The following is a 25,801-nucleotide window of genomic DNA, read 5'->3' as shown; positions in this document are numbered from 1 at the left end:
GAGCTTGGGAAGTTAGCTTTATCTGTAAAGCTTTGCTTCTGTTTGTGGGATGGTGTGTTTTTAGGCCTTAGTGAGCAGCATGGCCTTGCCAATTCAGCAAGACCAGGTTTTTTTAAGTGTGGTGCATATAGATGTTAGTACTACTAAATCATCTTCCAGTTCTAGTAGCTGACGCATAGACTGTATAATGCCAGTTTAGCTCATTTTCTGTGTTTGCATTCTGTGGTCGAAAATGTTATTAACTATTAATGGACAAACAACTAAAGTTTTATCAAGCTTGTTTTTGGAATTTTTCCTTTTTTAACTTGCTGTGTGACCAAAAGCAATAATTGAAAAAATTATTTTATTGCAGTTAAAAAATTAGCATGAAAGTACAAGACTACATTTTCAAAAGTTGTAGAGCAGAACTGTGCATGCTGATGTAATCTGTCAAATTATCCCTGGTGAAATGGATTCTTGTAAATCTTTTTAACTCAGACGAACTGATTTATTTCTTTGATAAAATGGTTTAATATAGAAATAGTGATTATTAAAATTTATTAAAAAAATCAGAAGTCTCCTCATAAATGTTTTTTAGTATTTTTAACTTATGTTCCTAAAACATACTGCAAACTTTTTATGAAGACAGCATAGATGCTTAAATAGCAATAAGCTCTATTGATGGTAAAGAGAGAAATCTAGTTAAGATAGTATTATTAAAAGGATGCTTGAAAATGTCAGACTTTTCTGTATTTTTCCCGTCTTTATTCAAAACATTGAGATGCAGATGGGGTGAAAATGTGAGTAGTATCTCAGAAAAGCATTATGAGGGATGTAAATCTTTCAGCTAAATTAACAGCTTCTTACTGTTGGGCTTGGGTTTTGGTGGTTTTGGGGTTGATTTTTTTTTTTAATACTTTTTCCAGTCAGTTCATCAAATAAGGGTAAGCAATGTGTGTGTAAGGAAGTGTGTGCCCAGAAGGAGCATGACTTGAGATTGAGAAACTGCTCCTCTTTTCCATTAGAGAAGTAATTGTTAATTCAATTTGCAATACAATAAAAACATATTCTGTGTTACGTGACTGAGAAATGAAGTGGCTTAGGTGCAGGGAGGTGGGTTGACAGTGGAAACAAAATTAGAGATCAGCCAGTAGTGATGATCACCATGAACTGGACGGAGGTCAAACTGATTTTTGGGGAAGAGTGAGGGCATTTTTGGCTGTGCTGATCTTATACTTTAAACAGCTCCAGAGTAAACATTTGAAGGATGTGGTAGCGCTACGATTTTAATCCACAGGATGCTCCATTTTGGGAGAAAATACAAATTTAACTATTTTTGTATATGAAAGAAGGTGGAAAGTGAAGAACAGCTGTTTTCAAGCAGTAGGTCCTAAAGAACACTCTACTTACTAGCTGTTGAAGGGATGAGATAGATGCCTTTGGATCCATAATGACCAAGAAAATACAAGACTCACATGCTACTTACTGTCTGCCTGAGGCAGCAAGCAAAGCTGGTTTGTTGTTGACCTGTGCAACTTGCAGTTTTTAAAAAACATTTGTTTTGGTTGTTTGGCTCAGTTGATAGCAGTAGCACGTTTTGTTTCGCTGGGCAGTAAGAAATGTCTGGAACTCCTGACCCCTCATCCCTGTTCTTGGGTCACTGGTGGTCGGTGTGCAAGAAGCCCTTGAGGCATAGCACACACCTCCTCTTAACCAGCTGTCAGTGGAAGACAGGTTCTGTGGACCAGTGGAAGGAAAGATGCAGCCCTATGTCAGTGAACTGGAACCCTTTTCAAAGTATTAGCAACTCATACCTGAGATGGGCACTTGGCTTCGGTGGTCGGAGCACATTTCTGCCAAGAGGTCACAAGAGCCTGTTCTTTCATGTGGATCCATGAGACTGGCACCACAGCAGAGAGGAACTGCCTTGGAGATGGAGAGAGAAATCCTGCTGCCTATAGTTATAGCAGATGGATGCATCAAGCACAGGGGAGGATGTAACTCTACTGGGAGTTGATCACTGCTTAAATGCCAGTTCCTGCTTTTTTTTTCAACTAGTGCTGTCAGTGTGTTAATAATTCTTTTTGATAATAGTATTTGGCTTGCAGATGGCAAAATCTTGCCAGTCTATCTGTTTCCAGATCAAGCTGTTTCCTGAATATTTGGGTTATATTTAATCTTTGATAGTGATTTCTGTTTTCCTTTGAGCTTACTCTGTACATCCAGACAAACTTAGTCATGGAAGTAACTTCATGCAGTCTCCTGTTTCCCTCACTATGTCTGTTCTTTGAATAGAGAAGCTGAAGAATGGCTAAATTACTATCTAGACACAATAAGAACAATTTATTACTAAGGCTGTCATGCTTTGTTACTTCACTTCATCTTCCCATAAGTCTGTCTCCTTGTCTCAGCACTAGAGAAGAAACTGTTAAAGGCCTTCTTGAGGCCCTCCAAAAAGCTTTTTTTTTTTTTTAATACTTCCATATTAACAGTAAGTATTACTTCTGAAGTAAACCACCTTCTCTCCAGAGTGGGTTTAATGTCTTAGAAAAATGTTAACACTTGCTTTCTCCTGCCCCATAGGAATTCTTTCTAAAACCCTGCAAGCGGTCACGCTTGCAGACTCTTGGTCTTTCTTGATGCTTCACTGGGAGGTGTTTTAATTTGTTTTGCCTTGTCTTTTGATGATGAGGAATATCTTGTAGTCAGCAGTGTATAGGAGCCATATGCACTGGTTGTTCTTTAGGTAGTTCTGGATTAATATCTATTGTACTGCTGCAGGGACCTGACCCCAGTGACACAGGTGGTCACTTTTAAGGTTTTGACAGAGTTCCTCACGAAGGTGAAGCCCCAGCTCCACAAAATTGTATAACTTACTTAAATAACTTTAGTGATGCTTGTCTCAAATGAAATGTGAGTTGGGTTCTGGTCACAGTAATGGAGGAAGGAGCTTGAGCCCTAAATAATCTGATTTTAGTCTGTGTTATCAGACTGAATTTCTTATAAAATGTTTTAAGTTCTGCTGTGTGTGGTTAGTCTCCTGAATATATTATCTTGACTTCCTGCTTTCTTACTGTAATGCATAGTCTGGCACAATCCTCTCTGCAAGTCATTGTGTGTTTATTAAAACTTGCCATTTCTGCAATACTACTCCACCCAGTGTTTGTGGCTCCGGTAAATTGCATGTACTCCCTTCTGTGTGGGTTATAGCTTTATGAAAGTGTGTTACTGAGTTTCAAAGGCACAGCAAGGCTGATTGCTGTGAAACAGCTCGAGCAATTTTTCGTTGTCCATGACAATCTCTGGCCTACTTGAACCTGAGCTGTGACCTTGAGAATCTCATAAGGGCTGTCATGAGAAAGGTTGAGACCTGAGCAATAAGCAGGCCTGTTTACTCTCTGTGGGAGGAGCTGAGCAGGCTGTTAGCAAGTGAGGAGGTGCAGCCAAGTACAGCTGTCAACAGTGCCTGTGGTGTTCATTCAAAACCACTCTCAGGCTTGCCTTTGGAATTACTCTTCAGCTAAACTGCACTGGACTTGGAAATACCAGAGAACAGAAGAATATTTGGTGAAAGAAACTTACTGTCCCAACTTGTAGCCTCATGGTTTAGGTATCTTTTTTTTCTGAATCAAATATCAGTGCTGAAGGCAAGTATATCTTTAATACCCTTTTTGTTAAATAGGAGAAAACCACTTTCACTTCATGTTCATGTACAAAAATCAGGTGTTGGATAAAAATTTTATAGGTATGACAGTCTTCTTGTTTTTCCTGTTTTCTGTGTGCTGCAAAGTGTGTGTTTATGCTGCATGTGGAGAATTATTTATGACCTTTTCTTTTCTTGGACTGGAAAGAGAATTCTACTGCGAAAGGTAGCATTGTCAAAACGTCAGGGCAAATTACTGTCAGAATTGAAATGCAAGTCTAAAAGGCTTCTGCTGCCTTCTACTACACCAACAGTTTTCCCTCCTCCTTCTTTTCCCTTTACCTTTCGCAGAGTTTGGTTTTAAGAAGATTTTGGCTTTTCCTTGTACCTACCTCTAAGGGGAAAAGGATTTTTTTAAAATTTGTATCACAAGATATACTCTTAGTTGTATTACTCCATCAGTATCAGTTTGTGTAATGTGATTGTTACTTCTAAAATCTGTATAAAAAGGATTGTTACATTTAAAATTTCTGAGTTGGATAGTCCAATTAGATTTGATTTGAGTTCAATTTCCATGCTTGGAGCTCATACCTGTACAATTCAGAGATGTCTTTACTGATAAACCTGTGTTTTTCTCAGCTTGTAAGTATTTTTCAATTGGAGAAATGTTTGAAAGCTAAAACCAGGCTTTGTCAAAAGTGTTCATGAGCTGTTCGAATTGCATGTGTCTTCTATTTGACTTTGTTTTGTATACTGAGATTTACATTTTGCTTCAAGCAGTATCCTGGAAGAATGTCTTAAACATAGGATTATGGTTTGTTTTTCAGCCAGCATTTACTGCTGAAGAAGCCCTGATTGGATAGCTGATATGAGAAATGCATTCTGCCTTTTAGAAAATTTATACAACAGATAAGTTTTCCTCCTCTAGAGAGGTGTTCAACAGATCGACTAAGAATGGTTTCTTCCCTTCATGCTCCCCCACCCCTCTAGCCTGAGATACATGAACTCAATATTTCAGTCATATGGGCTTTTTTGTCTTCCTACTGATTTACGTGTTATATAAAACAGAGAAAAACTAGGACGCTTTTTCTCTCTTTCAGTGTTATACTTAGTCTAGTGCCTACTTTCATGTGGTAAACTTTTGTTATGAGAAAACTCATATTTTCATGTACTGATACATTGGCACACACCTGATGCATTTAGGCTAGCATGCAGGTGCTTTCTTTTTTATGCTGGCTTTTTAGCTCTGTCTGACTTCTACAGTTGGACTTGGCTGTAACTGTGTTTCTGAGTATTCTGAAACTGTGTACACTTCCGAGCTGTGTATATTAGCGCATTTTATAAGTATATCAATTTATTAAGGCACTGGGAACTGATATCAAAAGGATAGAAGGCTTGCTGGGACATTAGTCTAAGATCACTGAAGTCTGATTTCATCAGATCTGTTCTGTCTAAATTTATTTTCAGGGATGGGAGAAGTAGAAGAAGGATTTAATGGGGTTTTTTGTCTAATATGTGATGGCTAGTGAAGTGCACCTTTGAAATGTCATATACAGAACATGCAAATAAAAGCACTTTCAACTACTTAAAGGTACCTCTTCTTCCTTTCAGAAATCCAATTTATTGCAAGGAATTAAAAGGGTTTCTAAGAGCTTTGAACACTGAGTGTATGGAGAGCAGAAACCCCTCTAATATCACAGGCTGATGCTCAAGAGTTAAAATAAAATTGAGCTTAGAATTACACCATGTAGAAGAATCCTGATGTTTATTAAAAGTTGCAGATTCCTTTTGCTCTAGCAGCCTTTCAGTTTTGTCAGGTGTCTCTGCAGCAACACATACTACTTTAAAATAGTAGAAGCAAATGAGCATGTGTATAGAGGTATTCACAGGCATAAATCACAAGGTGTTGAAAAGTTGGAGAACTAGTGAATTTTTACATGGTTTGACTATAAATAACTGTTTTACTGCTGCAGATTTAAGTGAAACATGAAGATGATGGGGGGCAGGGGAAGATGAAGGAGGAAGCTTAAATTCGATTTTCGCTTTTTGTCTTCTTTTGTGATGGTGAGACAGAGTCATATCTTGGCAAGAGGCACAGAGCCTGCCTTTCCTGCGTTGCTGTTTAGTTGAAGTCCAGGGTTCTTAGAATACCTGAGTACAGTTTCTCTGATTGGAGGAAGATTCACAGGGAGGAAATGTAACATTATCCATATTGAAATGTTAATTTTATCTACCCTAGATTTCAGTTTCACTTCTAAATGGAGAAGAGGTCATAGGAAGGAGAAAGAGGTATTTGAATCTGTTCCTGTTTACAGTTTGGCTACATGAGTAGTGTCAAGGGAACTGTGAGGGCATGGAGAGACCTAAGGGGAAGGCCTTCAGGATTATGTTGTTTCGTCAAACCCCTGGAAGTCTATTCACTTTCTCGTAATGTGGACATAAATTGGCAGAGAAGACTAAGTTGTGGAAGAACCAAGTAGGCAGGTTCTTCCACCCTAGCAGAGTCATGATCAGTAGGGCTCCAGAACTGGCTCAGCAGCTAGATGCACATGCAGACCAAGTGGTGTGTGGGTGGCTCATGGTGGAGCCTCCCCTCCCATTAGTCTGTGAGATCCAGCTACTCCGGTACAAGACATGGAAGCGTCTTGATACCAGTGTCAGCAGAGCTTTCCAGGCAGGGTCACAACCCTGACTCTGAAAGAGGAGATAATAGCCCCATTAACTGGGCAAGATAGGTCTGTAATGAGAGGATACAGTTCCTTCTGGGTGTAAGGAGAGTTCTTCTACTGCAGCTTTCTCTTGATTTTAATCAGAAAAAAAAAAAAAAGAAAATACATGTTCTGAATAGATTTGGATCAAGGTAGTTGCTCTGTTTGGTAGTTAAGCAGATAGATTTGGAGAAGTGATGTGGAACTCTGTTTATTAAAAGAGGAAAAAAAAAGAGAGGAAAAAAAGTTTTATTCTCCCTCCTTGCATTTCTTCCCGATTGCCCCAGCATTCCACTCCTTTAGTTTTTCATCTGCTTTTCCTGTTCCTTCCGGGACATTTGGACAAGGACTGCTTCAGCTGAGAGAAGTGCGAGACACAGTAATGGATAAATGAAGACAGGCCTGAATATTTGACATGCTCATCCAGTTTTTCCCACTCCCTGTGCTCAAGTGAGTGGTGTTTTTCATATTTCATATAATGGTTTCTCTTGATGGCTAATTGATGCCTCATGTTTGTTTTTTTTCTGGTACATCTTTTCTCCTTGTCATATCCTGGGACATTAGTCTGTTACAAGGCATGAAGAAATTGTAGTGATTTGGTTTTTTCTTTTGCATAAGCAGGTGGAGTAAACAGTATTATTTGAGAATTAATCACATTCACGCTACCATTGATTTAATTTGTGGGCTGTGTTTCACTTTGTAAGAAAAGGAGATATCTACTATGGAGTAAGGGAGAAGGCAAGTTCTTATTTGCAAGCCAGTTCTTAGTGTCTTATTTTTCTGCTTTTCTGCAAACAGAGAAGGTTTCAAAACCTATTTTGTCAGAAATAAGGTGTGGTGGGGAAAATAGGATCAGCAGAGAAACACCAAATGGGAAGGAAATTGCAAATATGGAAGAGGGTGCCCATGCAAGGTAGTCATCAGGGCAGAGAAGCAGGTGAACTAAGGAGGAGGAGGTTAGGGAGAACTTATTTGACTTTATTCTGGTAACTGCCATCAAGAAGAGTTTGGATCAGGAGATTTCTAGTTCTTGAAGCACAATTTACTGAAATATTTTTTAAGCTTAAAATTTAAGTTGGTCCATTTAAGTGTTTTATTCATTGCATAAAATATTTGGAGCATTAACAGTAAAAAGCCTTTTTTGTGGAGATTATTTATTACAACTTTTCCAGGTGTCAGGCTGGTTTGTATATATAAATATGAGAGAGTTTTAGAGAAGAAAAAGCAATCACCTCACCTTTTAAATAAGAAATGAAGATGTTTAGGTTATGGTAATCAGTTGATAAAAACTAGTTAGGTAAGTCCTGAACAGGAAAGTTCAGCAGGGCTGCATAATGCAAACCATTGACTCCCTTTTCAGATTCACGATATCAAATGGGGAAGCCACGTAGCTCATGAGTTTGTGCTCTCTGCAGTAGAAATTTAGGACTTGAAAGACTAAAAGGAACTTGATTTAAGGAATCCTTAAAACCTAAATAAACACCGTTTTTGTGTGCTTAGAAATGAGTGGGACCAAAACTGAGATGTAAAAAATGAGATGTGTATTTCTGGAAAAGAAGACCTGAAGCAAAGCCATTCCACTTTAAGCATCATAACGGCTTTGATGAGAGGAGTGTAGTGTTGCTTGGCTTGCTGCTGATTTGGCAGCCTCTGTCTCTTCACTGCATTTTTCATGTGTGCCCTTCGTTTGTTTCTTCCCCCCCCTTTTATATCTTACTCATCAGAATGTGAGGTAAAAAGCTGTTACTGCAACACTCTTATTCCAAGCAGCTAATGCTAACCAGCTTTCACAGAGAACATAATCCTTACACAAACATCTTAACTCATGAAGGAAGAGGGTCCAGTGCGACGTAGGTTTTCTTCATGTGCTGGGGTTTCATCTGTGTTTTCTCCAAGAGCCGATGGCCGAAAGCTTGTCCGGAATGCTTCATTTGGAGGATATAACGAACTCTCTCCTGCTTTACCAGGTTTGTTTTGGTCTTGCATTTCTTAAAATAAACAGAATAGGATAATATAATTTCTACTTCCAGTTTTTAAGATTAAATGAAAGTAATGTACTGAGATGTTGGTAGAAATCAGAAAGAGTATTGCTTCTGTGCATTTAGGTAACAGCTCTTCATAGTAGCAAGATTTGCAGATGGGCAAAGGAGTAAGTTAGCTTTTACACTGCTGCAAATCTTACTTTAAAATGCACTGGTGTATGCATGGAGACTGACTGGAATGTCTTGGTTGTTTGGATTTTAATAACTGATGTTCTGTGATGGGGTTTATAAATGCCTTCCTCCCTTGTGCATTTCACTACCTTCCCCTGCCCCCCCCCCCCCATGGATTTGTTTTAAAACAGGAAGGTACAACAGAAGGTTTTCAGTTAGCTTGAACTGCAGGAGAATCTGCATGCTTGTCATCAGTGGTTTGACATAAAATGACAAAGTAGAAAATGAGGGCTGAAAACAGCCTTGCTAAACTCTGTAGTGCAAGATTTTTAAGATTTATAAGCCCTGAAAGGGCTTGAATTGCCTTTTGCTGAGATTTGTTGTCTCCTGAAAATCAGTAGTGGAATATTGAAATAAATTTGTAGAGTTTCATTGTCCATAGTGTGTCCCTCTGATAGAGATACCTGAATTTCAGCAGTTTATTTCAGGAAGCTTCAATGCTTGAAAATGTGTTACCAGGTCACCTCTTCCTGAAAGGGAACACTGTAGAAATTGTGCATACTTACCAGAATTACTCTGTATACAGTGTGATTTATCTTGTGCATGCGCACACGCGCACTTTATTGCATAGTCCCATGGGTAGAAGGGGAGGGAGGACTAAAATAGCTTTCACTTTGTATTGCACATCTTCTGCAGTAGGGCTCACTGAATTTGTAAGCCCTGGTTCTGAAGACATGGAGAAGAGTTGGGTACAGCACATAGGAGAGGTTGCAAACTGGTGATTAGGGGGCTCTGCATCAGTGGCCAATCCTGGCTTGCAGAATCATTGGAGCAGTGTGTTCAGCCTCAGGCGGGTGGGAGACATGACATCTTATTAAACTTCCTGTTTTACCCTATAACATTTCCTTTCACTCTGCTTCAGAAAATTATTAGCCTTGTGCCAAGCATCTAACACTGTTTTATTCAAGCCGCTCAGGAAATAAAGATCTCAAAGCCTGAATGCATGAGGCTGGCAACTAGACAGATCCTTCCTACCTTTAAAATAAATACGTGTAATCTGGTAATTACTGAAGCAAAAAAGGTTTAGTTTTGTATTTGCTTCCTTCATATAGAATTCTGCAATTGAAGCTGATCGCTGTCCATAAGTGGACAATGAAAGACTTCTTAACTGTTTTCCATTTGTTCTGCATTTTTTAATGAAAAAATTCAAGTGTAAACATTTAACTAAAACTGTTTTCTTTTTCAGAATTTTTCATATATCTCTGAAGAATTTAAAACATTCTTAATATGCTGGAAGGTGTAGTCTTTTAGACTTGTTTAAAAAAAGAGTAGTTGTTGCCTGTCTAAAAGATGCTCATGTGTAGTTACAGTGTTGACAGTCTTTGGTTATTGTTTATTTTGTATGGTATTTACAAAAGAAAACACAACTGTGAGAAAATAAAAAGGACTTTGCTTACTTTTCTGATTACTTCGATTTCATAATCCGTGGAGGAATCTGAATTAGTTAATATGAGACTGTTTTCTTAAAACTGGTTGTCAGTAAGCTTTTGAAAATCAGTCAGTTAAAAAGACTATTGTTCCCTGTGTTCAATTCTTTAAAAGGATTATTTTGGGTTTTTTCTGACCTGTTTATTGTATAGCACCAGTATTGATATTTTCCACTAAATGTAGCTCATACTTCTTCCAGAAGCATATAATTTTTCAGCTCTATTATTTGTTCTTCACAACTGCACATGCACACCAGTAATGAAATTGGGCTGTTCCTTTCTTTTCATGTTGTAGTCAGTAATATTGTTGCTTGGCTTGCTATTTATGATTTTTTAATGCATTGCTTTGCTTTTTTACTGGTTCTTCTGTATGTTGGAAAAGGATCTTCCAGTGAATAGGTATTACTTCTTTTATGGATAAAATAGATCTGACATTTAGAAAGTAACATATGTTTTTCATGTGTCCTAATTGCAGATGGTATTTGCTGAGAGGTACAAAACTAGTATTTGAGATGTAGGAGTTACTATGTGGTCAGTTTTGCTTTTTCCCTTGGGGTGAACAAAACCACAAAACTGATTAAAGGGACATATTGTGGGTGCAACTTTAAAGAATAATCCTTGTGTTATGCTTGAAAATTGAAATGTATTAACTGGATAGTTTTGTTTGAAAATGTACCCTACTACAGACTTTATCCTAAGCAGTCTTTAAGCTTAATTTAATCCTCATTTTTTGTCATTGACAGTGTTTTGAAGGATTTTTTTTTTTCTTTTGGTATTGACTACATATCCTGGCTCAGTCTCTAAAGAAGCACTGTTGGATTTTTTTTTTTTTTTTCATCAACATCTTGTGTGCAAAGGGTTTTAGTTTCTTCAGCTGTGTGCAGTTGTCAGGCTCTTGCATCTGTGTGAAAGCTCATCACGAGTTTTTATGTAGGTTTTGGCCTGCAAGTTTTGGAAGGACTTGATGAGTGCTCACAGTAGGAACACACTATTGGAGAGTTTCCCTTGGGTTCTAAGGGAACCATGAACTGCAGCTGACTGCACTGGCATTGGGATCAGCTTTCAGAGCCCATGGGGCTTGTGCTGTTAAGACACGGAAGGCCACACTGGGAGAGAGTCTGTTAAGATATAATGTTGCTTTGAACACAATCCCTGGTGTTGAGAACTGCTTTACACAGTACATAGTGGAGCTCTTAACTCTGAAGATTGCTTTCAGGATTGTAGATAGAAAATCATACACAAATTCGAGGGATTTAATAGAGAGAAAAGTAGAGAAAGGGACTGCATCTCCAACACCTGAATTTCTCCAGTGTGAAATGTGACCTCAGGTTATTTTGCTGACGAGTTTCTGATTGAATTACAAGATGGGAAAGAGAAAGTAAACTAAAATATTAAGTCCAAGACCACTGCTGATAAGTGCTGAAAAGCTTGAAACACTTCCTTTTTATCAGACCTTGCCTCTAGCCTCTCATACCCTGGTAGTCTCTGCTCCAGACACTGATTCAATGACTTTTTATCGTGCAATTTTTAGTACTGTTGGGGTGAACAAAAGCACAAAAAACCCCACCTTTAGAGATGCAGCTTTCTTGGCTTTGCTGTTGTATTTGTCAGAAATCCATAGATTTATTCTTCATAACTGGTAGCAGGAAGAGTGAAAACAGTATTTCTTATTGATGATTCTGTGAGTATAATTTTTCTGTTGTTGTTGTTTCCTTGACCAAGTATTTCCATGGCAAAGTGTGTATGTCCCACATATAACTTTTTGTGATGTTTCAGTACAAATTTACCTCCAGGTGTTAGTATTAAACTGTTCTTGTTAGAAGTAAGACTGCTTTCTAGTATTGAGGTGTCTCCACCTTAATAGAGGCTCCCTCGAAAACGTGTCTTTGTAGTGATTGAGGCTGTGTCTGGATTAGCTCCTGAGTTAGAATTAATTTTTTTAACGTACATTTTATTTTAGCACATAGGGAGAAAAGCCATCTATATTGTGAGTGAGCTGATCCCTTCTATATAGAGGGATGTTACAAGTAGGATGGTGTGGGATGTGAAGTTGACTGACTGGGTTTCCTCACAGACTGAGATGGAGCAGTGCAAGGTGCACCAGCAGGTGCAGCACCCTGACTTGGCTTTGCTAAAGAACCCCTGAGAGAGCCCTTTTCTGTGCATGTGGGTGAGGAAGGAAACAGTGAGTGTGGTGGCATGTTTATGAATCAACAGACATGCACACCTCTCGGGCTCAAGATACTGAAAGGAAGGAGGTGAAATTCATGGAAATGGAACTGAACTTTGGTCTTCATGTCCAGTTCTCTGGGACAGATTAGCTCTTTATGTTTTCATTTCTGCTTGGTGATACTGATAAAAAGTATTTGTGAAAATAAAAATGTATGTCCGTTAGATAAGGATGTATAAAATCTTTAAAGCCGTTGTGCTTTAGAAAGCACACTGTGAATTATAACTTCTCTTCTGTTAAAATAATCCTGACTTAGCAGTTCCTCGCTGATTCCCATCACTAAGTCTTCTGTATGTGCCATTAAATAAATCAGTAAAAATGGGAAAGTAACTAGAAAAGGCCTGCATTGCATTTTCAGTGGGAGTTTGTTCCTATTGAGGGATTTTGGGTTTTGGGGTGAGGATTAAGCCTCTGTACTGTGGTTCTGGTGTGTGTTTGACTGCCTAAGACTGACATCTGATGTGGTAACTTCTCAGTGAACTAAGGCAGATCTCTGAGGCTTGAAGCAACCTTTGTTTTGTTTCAGCACCTGATAACTAGTGCTGTAAAAAAGTGCTTTTGTATTTAGTGTTACATATGAAATGTGGCTTATGGTCTCTAGATCATGACGTGCCTTTTTGTGGATTCCCTAGTACTACAAATCTTCTGCCTGTCTAGGTACTTCTTCCTTGTGATCAAATGGTCTTCTGCGTTACAGGTTTTCATTAGCTGAACAAACCTATTGCAGATGTGTTTGAAGAATTCCAAAATGAAGGGTTTAATAAACTGTGCATAGAATGGCTTCTGTAAAGATGTATAAAAATTGTTTGGTTTTTGGTTTGGTTTGGTTTTTTTTAAGGCATGTAGTGTTTCCTTTGTGTGAACATAAAATGAAATACTGTATTGCAGTATATAATTTTTAAAAATCTGGTCTTAATAAAGACTATTTGCAAAAGCTAATAAATATAATTAGAAAAACCTCCAAAAACCAACCCAAAAAGAAACAAAGAACTGATTACCAGACCAAAACCAAGAGGAATCTCCAGTTTCTCATGTAACTTGAAGATCAACCTAATGCCTCTTTAAGTCTGTGAAACTTCCCAAGATGTGTATAGTTTTAATAATGTATGTAATTGTGATAAATGAATAATTTCTGTATTGTAAGTTGTGGAAGGGTGAAGATATTAATAAAAAAAAAAATCCTACAATGAACAAACTACTCAACACTGCTACAGAGAGTTAATGAAAATTCTTTCAAGGCTTATAGTTTGCCTGCACATACACACATTCTCCTGAAGAATGTGAAATCAAGGAGTTTCTCTGATAACTCTTCTCATTTCAGAGCTCTAAGTACCAATTTCTGTTTCAAAGTTGGGACCGTGTTCAAACGAGTGCTCTGAAGAGCTTGTGGTGTCTGTGGATGCAATTTGCCTGCTGGTGCAGTGCCCTCTGGTGGGCCGCAGCTCTAGGGCACCCCCGTACCAGCCTTCTCAGTTGCCTGGGCTGTTCTTGAAATCCATGGATGACTTCACAGTTATCTGCCTGCTCTCCGGAGAGTGTGCAAATGATGGCATGTTTACTTACTCGGATAAATGCATTGCACAATTTGTTTTGTTCCTGTTTATAAAAGCTTTAGGCTACCACCACCCTTGTCAAATAAAATGGATTGTTGAGATGTTGTGTCTTGTAACCAGAGTAGATGATTTTTCTGCAAGAGGATGCTAGGTTCTCGGTGTATGTTCTGTGGCATGTAGCAGCTGTGTGGCAGCACCCATGCCAGTTGTGAACCTCTTTTCCATAGTTGCACATACACCAATTCACTTTGCTTTTTGGATTCTGGGAAAGTGTGGGGTTTGTACTGTAAGTAACAGAAGATAAATGTGAGATTTCAACAACTGTTTTATATAAAACCTTGTACTTAGGCTTATTCAGTGTCGAGTTGAAAGTATAAATTCAAGGCTAATGTAAGGAACCTTTTCCATTTTCTTGCAAAAAAACATGATTGATGATCAGATGGGCTTTCATGTAGGTGCTATGTAACAATTATTTCTAGCTACAGAAATGAACTAATCAGAAAAGGCTTTATTTAGTATTCTGCTTTGTACCTGCATGCATGCAGGCAGGAGAGAATGAGAAGATAAAAGGACAAAAGTTGGCACATTATATTTACAAAGCATCAGGTTATTGGATCGGGCGCAGCATTTTCCAAATACAGTGGACTGTTCTTGCCTCTTAATGGGTATTAAATTAGTAGCTGGTACGTTTTCAGCTGGTAAGACAGACTGGTATGTATACATTATATGAAAATTGATCTACTTGCACTTTGCCTTCTTAGGCTAAACACAATTTGCAAATTTATTTCAAAGGCTAGCTCATACAAAATGTTAATATCTTCAGATCATTGCAACAATGCTGTCTTTTCTTTAAGGTTTTGACAGAGGGAAGGATGATGTGTCACAAAGTAAAGAGGATGCAGCATATTCTATGTCAAAAAGTAAGGTAAGGATACCAACCTCCTAATCTGGCTTAAGAATGTTAGTACATAATGGAGTTATGCATTTTTAATTAAAGGCAAATATATTTAACTTTTGTGTAGATAATCTTGAAGATTACTCTTCAGAATCAGCAATAGGTAAAGATTAAAGTGAATTTCTTAATATAGTTCCCTGGATGACATCACGTGAAAGTTTATGGTTCAAAGATCAAAGTAGTGAAAATGAAATATGGACTCTTCTTCCTGTCATCTTAGAGTGGGATGTTGCTTTGCCATCTGTAGAGTTTAAAAGCTTTAACTTACCCAGCTGTGTTTCTGTTCTGTGGTTTTCTATTTTCTGCTAGGATGTCTTTTTACAGTGGCAAATGTGATAACAAACAACTTAAACAGATTGTCAGGGCGCAGCAGATATGGGCCGCTCTAGCAGGTGAGGACCTGAGCTTGAATACAAGTAGCTCCCAGCGGGAATGGGAGACATGCCTGTGTTTTGCCGCTGTCGCGCACAGCTCTGCCCACAGTGCTCTGCTGCCAGGTGGGCACTGCACCTGTTGGAGGTGGTCCTGGCCAAGGCAGCCGCACTTTGGAAACAGAAGAGCTGCACTTGAGGTCTTGACACAAATTTTTCTGTGATATTTGATGTGTCAGAGCCTTAAAGGGAAACGTTACAAAGATATTGAAGGAAAACCAAGAGACTTAAAGGTTACGGTAGCATTTCCTGGCTGAAATGGCATCTCCAGAATCAGCTTCTGGAGCTGATGGTGCATTTTTTGGTGTGTAGCTAAGCATTTCAAGCTGTTGGTGTCTTACATGTGACTTGGAATTACAAAACTTTGTGTCTTTTAGCTTTACTGCATCCTAGAATGGATTCCTTGTCAGGAATATCAAGGAAGTATACTTTACCATCCAGCTTGCTTCTGATCAAAATATTTATTTTGGTCCAGAGATCTAAATAATTTTTGACTTGGAAATCAAATTAGTATGGTTTCTTTTGAATTGCATTTATTTCAGACACTCTTAATCACTTCTCTTTGACTATCCAATTCCTTTTTTCTCTTTCTTACATTTATTTTTCTTGGTTCTTGTCTTTCCAGGATCTTAAGTCTTTGTGTTCTTTGGTGTTACTTTTGTTTGTGTCTTTCTGCTATCAAAGATGAGATCAGTATTCGTACTTCTGCTCGTAGATATTCTTCTTCATCTGTCTTTTTGCAATTACTGCATGTGACGCTTGATTATACTAGTGGAGATGAAGTAGCAGCCCTTCTTTCTAAGTGAGAATGGAAAAGCAGTGATGAGACTTGCCTGGAATCTGGTACTGAATGTACCTTGCTGGGAGTTGCAGCAGGTTCTTTTAAAATGTTTTCTTCTAAATTTTTTTATCCCATCCACTTTGTGTGGATGTAACACTGAGGAAGTTACTAGTGTAAAAATACACGGATCACTGACCTGTCTCATAATCCATTGGACAGGTAAATGTAGAACTCTACTCAGTGTCATATTAGTGAGCTTTAAAACTGAGACAATGAGAAAATGAGTTTTTGTAGCCTGTGATACTTACTGGTTTATATGCATGACCTTTGAATTGTCTTAGCTTTCTGTTAGTGAGCAACTAGAATATTTATGAATGTTTTGCTTAAGTTGCTCCATTATAGCTTGCATAATGAGTTCATTACCTCTTCTTATGTGACAGTGATAAGCATTTTTCCCCTCTTCTGTTATTACATTTAAAGTACTGTATTTCCTTTAACATCTAAAGAGAGGAATTTAATTTCAAGGTGTATGCTTATATTAAAGCTAAATTTTGAATGTCAAGAACATACCTTTACTACAAAATGAAGAGGTTTGCTTCATTTTTCTAAGATATGTATGGAAATTAAAGAACATTTATGTACCATTGAAATAACGTTGCACTACAGTTTTTCCAGTTACTGCACATATTTTGTACAGTAGCTAAGTAGATTCCTGTAAAGTCTTAGTCCTTAGAATAAAAGACATGAAAGTAGAATAAAGTTAAATTGCTTTATTCTGCTTGTAAATCTTTAATTTTTGTTTCTTTTTTTTTTGAGCAGCTTGTGAGTTAAGAGTGCTCAAGTGCACTGTTTTTATTATTGCAGTAAGTTTTCCTCAAAGCTTGCATATTTTTTGATTGTCATTTTATAGTATTCCAGAATGCAAATTTGGTGAATAGATTTTGCACTGTAGTCTGAGATTTGAAATGCTGAGCAGCTTGAGAAGCAGTTTTCATGAACTGTCCTTGAACTGAATACACAGTTTAGAATGTTACATTGATTTTCCTATTTATTTGGTTTTTTTGACAAGGCAAAAGCTTTGGGTCCACCCAAAGGCTTATGTTTCAGCGCACAAAGAAATAGAACTCTTTGTAATTTATCTAAGTTTGTATGTAGTGGATACCCACTCAGTGTTCTCTGACCTCCAGGAGGAATGATGTGAGAATTCTGTGATAGACTCCTCTTTTTCCCTTTTTTTTGCCCCCGCCAAAGAGTGCTGAATCCCACAGTGAATATTTGGTGGCTTGATTTCTCTTTTAACTAGTAGACAACAAGTGCCGATTAGTAAACTTTGAACCTTAAAAGACGTGGAAGAGGCGGGGGGGGGAGAAATCATGTGGTGCTGAGGCAGCTTATTGTCCTGCATGAACAAGGACTTGGGTGTCATAAACAAACCTAAGTCTTTTCCCCTGTCTGTTGCCATTGTGAGCTTCTTGGAGATGACTTGCAAAGTAATCAGAGTGTGGGATTAAGGAGCAAGGAGCAGAACAAGTGCCATTAGTGGACAGTTCTATTTTGGTGATTTATAAAGCACTGAATCCTAGATTGAAGAGGCTGTATATTCCTTCATGAGTTACAGGGTAAGTGTCTCTATAGCAGTCCATTTGGAGGAGCTGTCAAGTAATGGATGAAGACATTGGGATTCATATATCGTGGGAACGACTCTTGTGTTTAAACACCAGGATTCGCCTAAAACATTCTCCCTCTGCTAAAGTAACGCCAAACTATTCAAGCCCGCTCTATCAAGTAACAGGCTACATGAGCTAAATATATACTGTACGTAGTTCAGCTGTTTCTGGAGGAATCACAGACTTCTTTCCCATAAAACCTATATGAAAAGAGGCTCAGTAAATAGGTGGTGAACAGCTCATGTTACAAGTTGTGGCTTGTTGCTTTGGGGTTTTTTTTAAAGTGGGGAAAACAGTAGAGAAGTGAGTGGGAACGGGAACCTTACAAACATAACTGCACTGCAAACACTTTCTAACGTGCCTGCATAAGTAATATATCCTTGTATCTATCATTGCAATTTATTTATTATGTGTTTTGTGAATTTCAGTCTGAATCCAAGCTTTTCAATGGCTCTGAGAAGGACATCTCTTCACCTTCAAGCAAGCTCACAAAAAAAGAATCTCTCAAGGTGAATTAATTTCCTAGTAACTCCTTATGAACTACAAATGCATTCACATAATTTTACCTTTTTCCCTAATGGGAAGACAAAAATGCCAAATAATCATGAGACTTATGGAATATTTAAGTATTGTGAGATGTTGTGCTGTTGAGTCTCTTCAAATTTTACTGTACTGTTACTTGCATAATGGGCTTCTATAATGCAGTCTTTAAGATGGCACAAGATTGTAGATAACTCAGAAGATTACAGGATAATTCAGGTTGGCAGCAACCTCAGGATATCTACATGCAATGAAATGATAAATGGAATTATCAAAATTACAGTTTGAATGCATTACTTGTAGTTTTTCCACTGCCTTCTTCCCCCTGTGTTGTAACAATACCATACTCCACTATTTGGCAGATACCATGTCAGGAGAAACATAACATTATTTGGCTCTAAAAGAGGGAGATACATTGCTGCAAATTTCTACTGGGGAGGAAACATAATTGATGGATAAAGACTACTGATCAGATAATCTACCTGTAAATCTGAATCCACCCCAATTCTCATTTTCTGCTTTACACCAGGAAAGGAAGAGGGGAGGGAGGTTGGTTTGGTTGTTTATTCTCCTGTGTGATTATAACAGGAGTTTTAAAGTCCTTCTCTGTATCTGTACTGCAAATCGAATTTAGCAGGTTTTTCCTCATCTTTTATTGATCAATGCCTTTTTATGCTGATAACTGGCTTATGGCTGTGACATTGTAAATATTTTTATTTACAGGTTCAAAAGAAAAATTACAGAGAAGAAAAGAAGAGAGCCACAAAAGAGTTACTTAGCACGATCACAGACCCATCAGTTATTGTTATGGCTGACTGGCTGAAGGTCAGAATCCAAGTGTGAAACCTGAGTTGAAAATGTAGCAGCTGCTTGCTGCTTTCTGACCAGAACAGAAAAGGCTCAATCTTTTACTTGCTGTTAATGTTTTTCTACAGGCACAGCAGCCACTAATTGCATCCCAAGGTCTCTGTGCTCAAATCCTAGGGGAGTAATAGAGGAACCTAACTGCCACTTGCTGCAGTCACCCTAGTCACATGCATCTTGCACGTATAGCCATTAACTTTGGATGAGTTGGTTTTGCAATTCTTATTTTGTCCTTCTCATTTTACACTTTGAGGTGAAGCTCTGTTACATCCATAACAGCAGTGAAAATGATTCAGTCAGATATTTGAATACAGGTTTCTTTCTGCATTTTGGTGATTTTCTTTTCCTCTATTAAGAACTAACTGGTACAAAAGGCAAGGAATTAATTTCTCAAAGATAGCAGTCAGTGTTATCAACAGTAGTGCAGTTAATATATTTGTACATATTCCTTACATTTGTAAATATAATCTTTGGATAGAAATGGTACAGTAGTACTGTACTAATAGTGCAAGAAAAAAAAAACCTTACTTGTTTTTGTTTGCTCCAAACAGTAACTTGCCAGAAAAAGATTTCTCCAGTTTTTGCAAAAATCAGTGTAAACAGGCTAAAATATTGCTCAGAGGTCAAGTTGTCATTCAGTCCTACAGACACAGAAGTGAATAAAATCCAGAATTGACAGAATTGATGCAAGCAGTCTAATGAGATGTGGAAATTCAGAGAATTGAAAGGTTCTTTTATTTCACATACATGTTGAAGCTAACACCTATTCTAAAAGCTTTTCTCTAAGAAATTCAAATATATGAGTTAGTTTGTGAATATCTTGCTTTTCTTATTAAGTCTGCCCTGTGTTCAGGGGAGTTCTGTTTCCAAAGATTATCCTGTCTTCAGGTAGGAAAATTCATTAAGGTTTCAGATTAATTGTCATACTTCCTATATCTGGATGTGTGTATATGCATTTGTAGAGTTAAGTACTCATAAAGAGAGAACAGAAGAGAGAGCATTGAAATTGTACCTTTGTATTCTTTGATCAACCTGGATAAACTTTTGATAGACCTGATAAACTTTGCTTTGAAATAAAAGCTAATAAATTATTTCAATTTTAATTTTGTTAAGGGGAACGGTTTTGGTATTGATTTCACTCAGATGTAACTGTAACTATTTATCTTCTAGATTCGTGGTACCTTGAAAAGCTGGACCAAACTGTGGTGTGTACTGAAACCAGGAGTGTTGCTTATTTACAAAACCCCCAAAAATGGCCAGTGGGTAGGAACAGTGCTCCTGAATGCTTGTGAACTCATCGAGAGGCCTTCTAAAAAAGATGGCTTTTGTTTCAAACTTTTTCATCCTTTGGAGCAGTCCATATGGGCTATAAAGGTTAGTGGTAGCATGCATGGTTCTTAAAGGATGAGTAGCATTAGTGAGCCATGAGTAAAGACAACCCTAATGAAAAGCTGAACTGCATTTTCTTTTACAACTTTAGTGGTTTTTTTATTCTGAATATAAACCTTCAACATCTCGTCCTGTTCATCAGAAAAACGATTTGATTTATGCTGCTCTATAAAGAGCTTTAGAAGTGTGGTGTGCAAAGGGATGCCATTAAAGAGGGTAATGCCATCACTGGCAATCATATGAAGGAATGAATGTTTAACATATTTTACATCAATCAAATCTGAGAAATTAAGGTGGGATTTTCCAAAATGAAAGAGTTGTGTTATAAATGTTTTTTGGTGTCCAACCCTATATTCATGTAATAAAATGTCACCCTAGTTCAATTTGCTTGTAAGAGTAAATTCAAGTAACTTCCTTGTTCAATAATAGCTTATACTGCAACTTGTTAGCCGAGTCTACTCGGTTTTGGCTACAATGTTAGGAAGATAAATATTTTCATCCAGTTCTGATGTCTGTTTGCCTTTGGCATAATATTGTGAGTGGCTCCTATCTGTGTTGAAATGCACAGTGTGTATTCTGCACAGCAAAGGTTTATTTTAATTTCTCAAAAGAATCTTTAATGCTTGCTATTACTCATTGTTTACAATCTGATAAACTATTGTAGTCCTTGTTTTGTGTTTACATGGAGAGGGGGTGTGGAAGCACAGCACAAGTGAACATATTTTCCTCCTGAAGTGACATCTTGCATTAGATGAGATTACAGTACAATATTAGAAACCTTGTCATAATTAATTAATTATGCCCTCTGCAACATCTTACAATCGTACAATTAGTAGCTATCTTATGTTCTAAATCTTAAATTGATACAGATGTACTGTCGCATCTGTTTAATACGCTGAACTGATTTTGTCATCCTTTTCTTAGGGAAGTCAGTCCGTATAATTCCTGATGCTTGTGATCATTCTGAATTGTTATCAATATCAATGTTATCTAAATTTACCAAACTTAGATCAAATCATTTGTACTTGCTTTTGAATAATTTTGTTTTATTATTGCTTAGGAGGACTTTTCAGTAATTAGTGATCTCACATTTACAGAATACAAACTTCATATCCTTTTCCAAAGCTATAGTGTTTGGTGTTAATGTGCTTATTTATGACGTGTATGCATACATTGCAAAGTGGTGGCCTGTCTGCAGAAGATCAGAAATCAGTCTTATATTTCTTTATTGCTTGGCAATGAGAAATGGATTTGTTTGTTTTTTTTAACTAGATATTTAGAGTTTAGAGGACATGCCCCACCAGATTTTTACTTTTTTAAGGTAGGTCAAATTTTAAACCTGAACCAGTTGATATTGTCCATTCTAAATGTGCTGAGAGCTGGAGTGGCATTTGTTCATTTTGGTATGGCTATTTGCAGTTGAGAATTACTGGATTTTATTAGATGAAAGGCCTTGAAGTTTGAAACCTTTTTCTGCCTTGTTTACCTAGTCAATCATAATGTCCTAGATTTATTACCATGAGGCAAACTTGCATAAGTGTAATAGCAATTGACTGATCTAGAGTAGATTTACCAGAAAGAGCCTCAAGTCTAAGGCAAAATGAGCCTTGTTTGAAGTCAGTGCAGGAAGATGGCATTGCAGGAAACAGGTACAGAGGTGTTAAGTACTGCGGGAGATTTTCTCGCTTGAACACACTTCCTATAGTGCGGTGGCAGACTACGAATTCTCTCCTGCAGTAGTTTGTGACCAGTCACTTCACATGCTCCCTTAAGCCTGTTGCTGTGGTCTTTGATGTTCCTCCTACACTCTGAGGTAGCTGATGCACTGTAGTTTGTTTTGTCTTTGTACTTTGCCTGGTCCTGATGCCATCTCAGTTTCCTAAAATTAATAACTAGAAAAGTTAATGCGAATAATTTTTTGTGAGTAAATTTAGTCAGGGGTAGCTGCTTATCAGTTTTCATTGCTGTTTTTGAATGAAGGTTCATGGCATTTGAGTTTTATTGGCATGAATATTCTGTAGGAAGTAAACTTCAAAAGTTTTTTAATCTCATGGAATTTTTAACTTGACCATTGCCTCGGAGTAGTTGTAGCATCATCCATCAGGAGCAGTCAATCCACATAAAGTTACCTAGCACATGGAAACTAATGTGCCTCTTGTACAGAACACTAACATACTGAAAATTGATTTTGAAACCATAATGGTGGTATCAAAGAAAAGTATCCAGTGCCTTTGGAACAGCAATCCATTAGAGGAAATCAAGATCCATGAGCAGTTGTTTAAATTAAGTCAACATACATAAATGTTTGCTATAAATTACTCATTTGGTTTTAATGTAGTGTTAAAACACTTGGGGGAGTGTAACTTTCTTGCATTAAAAAAACAAAACCAGACACCAAAACCACACTTCATCTGTAAATTATAGTGGCTTGGTACAGAGTAAGTAGCATACCCTAAAGTGCTCGCAGTATGAACTTAAAGGACAGATCTCATGAGCAGAAATCCGCCCTTAGTCCATGTCCTGTGACCCAAGAGTTTTAAGGACTTGTGATGGCTGAGGCCTGTGCACAGTGCTGGTGCCATGGCCCCTCTGTGCAGCACCCCAGCACTTCTCCCACCCCTGCCTGGCGTGGTGCTCTCCCCTCCTCAGGTGAGAGTGGGCTTCTTCCCTGTCTTCCCACCCTTAGGGTGAGCAGTGGCCATGCATGGGGTTGCCCCTTCTGGTTCTTGGTACCCACTAACTCCTAATCCCAGTGTTGCTGCTTCACCAAAGACTTTTCATAGGCACACCTTTGTGCTCACGAAGGGGGAGACTGAGGTTTGGAGTCTTGTTTCTAACACCCAATTGCTGTTACTCTATGCTGACTCTTTGTGAGTTTCTGAACATCATTTACACCAGCACTAGCTTGTCTATATTGGTATTTAAGTGCCACCAAGACTACTTGTTTACCCGCTTCTCACCCTCAGAAACGTTCTGGCTGTTTCATTTGCTTGCTTCTAAAATAATCTGCCTTTATCTGCTTTTGCTCAAAACTTCTGCTGGCTTTCCAATTCCCTCTTCTAAACATTGTACTGGCTTTTCATTAGGCTTCTCTGGGGGAAATCAGTGAAGACCAAAGTGTGTTAACTCATCAGTTAGGCAGACTTAACCCAGCTTTCAGTGATAGCTTCAAGTATGTTTATACAGCCCTCTTTGCCTATCAATTGTCTTAATGTTACCATATGTAAACTTTTTTTGGAAGGGGCTTTAAAATGGTTATTTAACATTTTATTCCAAAATGAAATGGAAAGGTCTTTTGGATTTTATTTTTTTTTAATGTGAAATGTGAAGAACTTCATAGTGAATATAAAACTTTGGCATTTGATATCCTCCGTGTATCTTTTGGCTGAACTTAATGTCAAGGTTGCCGATGCCCTTTATAGAGAGACTTAAGCATCTAAATGTCTTTTTTTGTGGACCCAGTCATCATCTTGTTTTTTTCTTGATAAAATGACAAGTTTACAGTTAGGCATCTGAATGTTTTGTGGAATTGACTACTGCATAGGTAAAAAAGTTGAAGAGAGAGGAGAGAGGGAGAAAGGATTAGTGGGTCTCAGTAGCAATACATGGCAGTTATTTCCCTTTTATTTAAATAACAATTGACTCATCTGTATTCTGAAGACAGGCAAAAATTGTGTAGTTCTGGATGCTGTTGAGACACCAAACACACTGGCATATAAAATAAGCATGAAGTAGATCCCTGAGTAAGACCTCCCATTCTTTGCAAGGGTTTGGCTTGCACTGGTGTCTCTCTATTCTATGAACCATAGCATCCTTCTGTGAGTTGAGAGAAATCTTTGCTCTCATCCAGAGCAAATGACACTTGAGGGGGAGAAAAGGCAGTTGCTGTATAAATGTGGGGTCTTCTGCTAGGCAATATTTGTTGTAAATCAACTCACTTATATCAGCCCACAGACATGTCTTTAGTTTTGCTTGTTTTCAGTCTTACCTCTTCAGCTGAAATACTGAGTGTAAGAGGAATAGCCTGTCCTTTGTGATCTCTTTACACCAATCTGCAGGAATTCCTGTACAGTGAGGGTGACCCCCATGCCATTCCTTTTGATGCTTTTGTCATCTTGCTATAAGTAGCATCAGCAGAGCGTTTCCAAGTTACTATGCCAAGTCTGATTTACACAAAAAAACCCGAAAAAACCACAACAAAAATTTTTTTAATCCCAAAGACCATTCTTTTTAAAGTGGGCTTGAATTCGGTCCTGTGCTTAGAATGAAGACTTTGAAGAAGAAATCCAGTAAAAGAGGGCTGTCCATCTTTCCATTCATGTCTTTGTTAGATGTTGCTGAGTGACAGTAAATAGCCCTGCAGTGTGTCAACTTGTTATTACATTAAATGATAAACTGCAAAACTGAGTTAAAATATCTGATGCTGTTCCTTGTTTTATCTGTTTCAAGGGTCCCAAAGGTGAAGCAGTTGGTTCTATAACTCAGCCATTGCCCAGCAGTTATTTGATCATCCGAGCCGCTTCAGAATCAGATGGTAAATAGATGTTGCATTGTTTTTCAGCAGTGACAACAGTTAGTTATTAGAAAGAGGTGGTTTCAGTTGTCTTATCATATCTGTTACAGCACTTTGATTGCAGTTTAATTGTTGTTAAAGTTCTCCCTTAATTTAGTACATTCATTTGTGTTGGTACTAGTAGATTTTCCTGGTCATTGAAGAACTCCTTGCAGTTCCCTTGTGTTGACAGGGTAGAGGAGAGGGAAGGGGTTATTTATGATTTAGCTATATTAATGTATGTCTAAATATCAAGCTGGTGCCTTTCTAAAGTGCTAATGTGCATTCTCATGAAAGCATTTGTGTGGTAAGTGCAGCAGTTGCCTAGAGTTCTAGGAGTAAAAATTCCCTCAAGACATAGTTTTGTAACACCCTTCATTGGGAAGGTGGTGATCAGTGCAAGTACCTTCCAAGGTTACAATGTGAAAACAAAATTTAACAAAATTTTTTAACCTTTAAAGGTTAAACAAAATTGTTTAACCTTTCTAGCAGGTGCTTTTCATCTACTAGTTAATTAAGCATACCCCTGCAGACTTTAAAAATAGTTTGCCTTCTGTATTGAGAAATTGATTTGATATAAAGAAATGAAAAATTATGAAGTGGAAAGAATGCACAAATTTCTTTAATTATTTTTTTCCAAAGAAAATTAGAATATCTACTTTTTATATTTTGAAACAGTATTTATATGCTGTCTTTTTCCACACTGTTATCGTATTACTTGGCAAATTTTGCCAACTGATGCAGTTACTTAGTCTTCAGAATTAGAGCAGGGTTGCAGACAACTTTGGAGGCATTCACAGTCAGGGCCTGGGTGGAGTCAGACTTGTATTAAGGAAGAAATGCTAAAATATACTCTAATGTAATTATGA

General features: G+C 37.8%; 1 protein-coding gene across 4 annotated transcripts in view; it reads left to right on the top strand.

The window, feature by feature from the left end:
- The window catches only part of OSBPL8 (oxysterol binding protein like 8), an 84,501-nt gene that overhangs the window by 42,204 nt on the left and 16,496 nt on the right, over positions 1-25,801 (top strand). For 3 of the 4 annotated variants that reach the window (XM_032687498.1, XM_032687497.1, XM_032687499.1), the window contains 5 exons: positions 14,608-14,678; positions 18,016-18,096; positions 18,851-18,952; positions 20,162-20,365; positions 24,830-24,914. In XM_032687498.1, the coding sequence (XP_032543389.1) occupies positions 14,608-14,678; positions 18,016-18,096; positions 18,851-18,952; positions 20,162-20,365; positions 24,830-24,914 (543 nt within the window). Of the gene's footprint in view, positions 1-14,607; positions 14,679-17,409; positions 17,540-18,015; positions 18,097-18,850; positions 18,953-20,161; positions 20,366-24,829; positions 24,915-25,801 lie in introns of those variants that run through there. The other variant, XM_032687500.1, reaches the window with a different exon arrangement.

The sequence above is a fragment of the Chiroxiphia lanceolata genome, chromosome 5 (genome assembly GCF_009829145.1).
Source record: "Chiroxiphia lanceolata isolate bChiLan1 chromosome 5, bChiLan1.pri, whole genome shotgun sequence".
Lineage (NCBI taxonomy): Eukaryota > Metazoa > Chordata > Aves > Passeriformes > Pipridae > Chiroxiphia > Chiroxiphia lanceolata.
The sequence above is the reverse complement of the archived record's forward strand: the minus strand, read 5'-3'. Positions and strand labels throughout refer to the sequence as shown.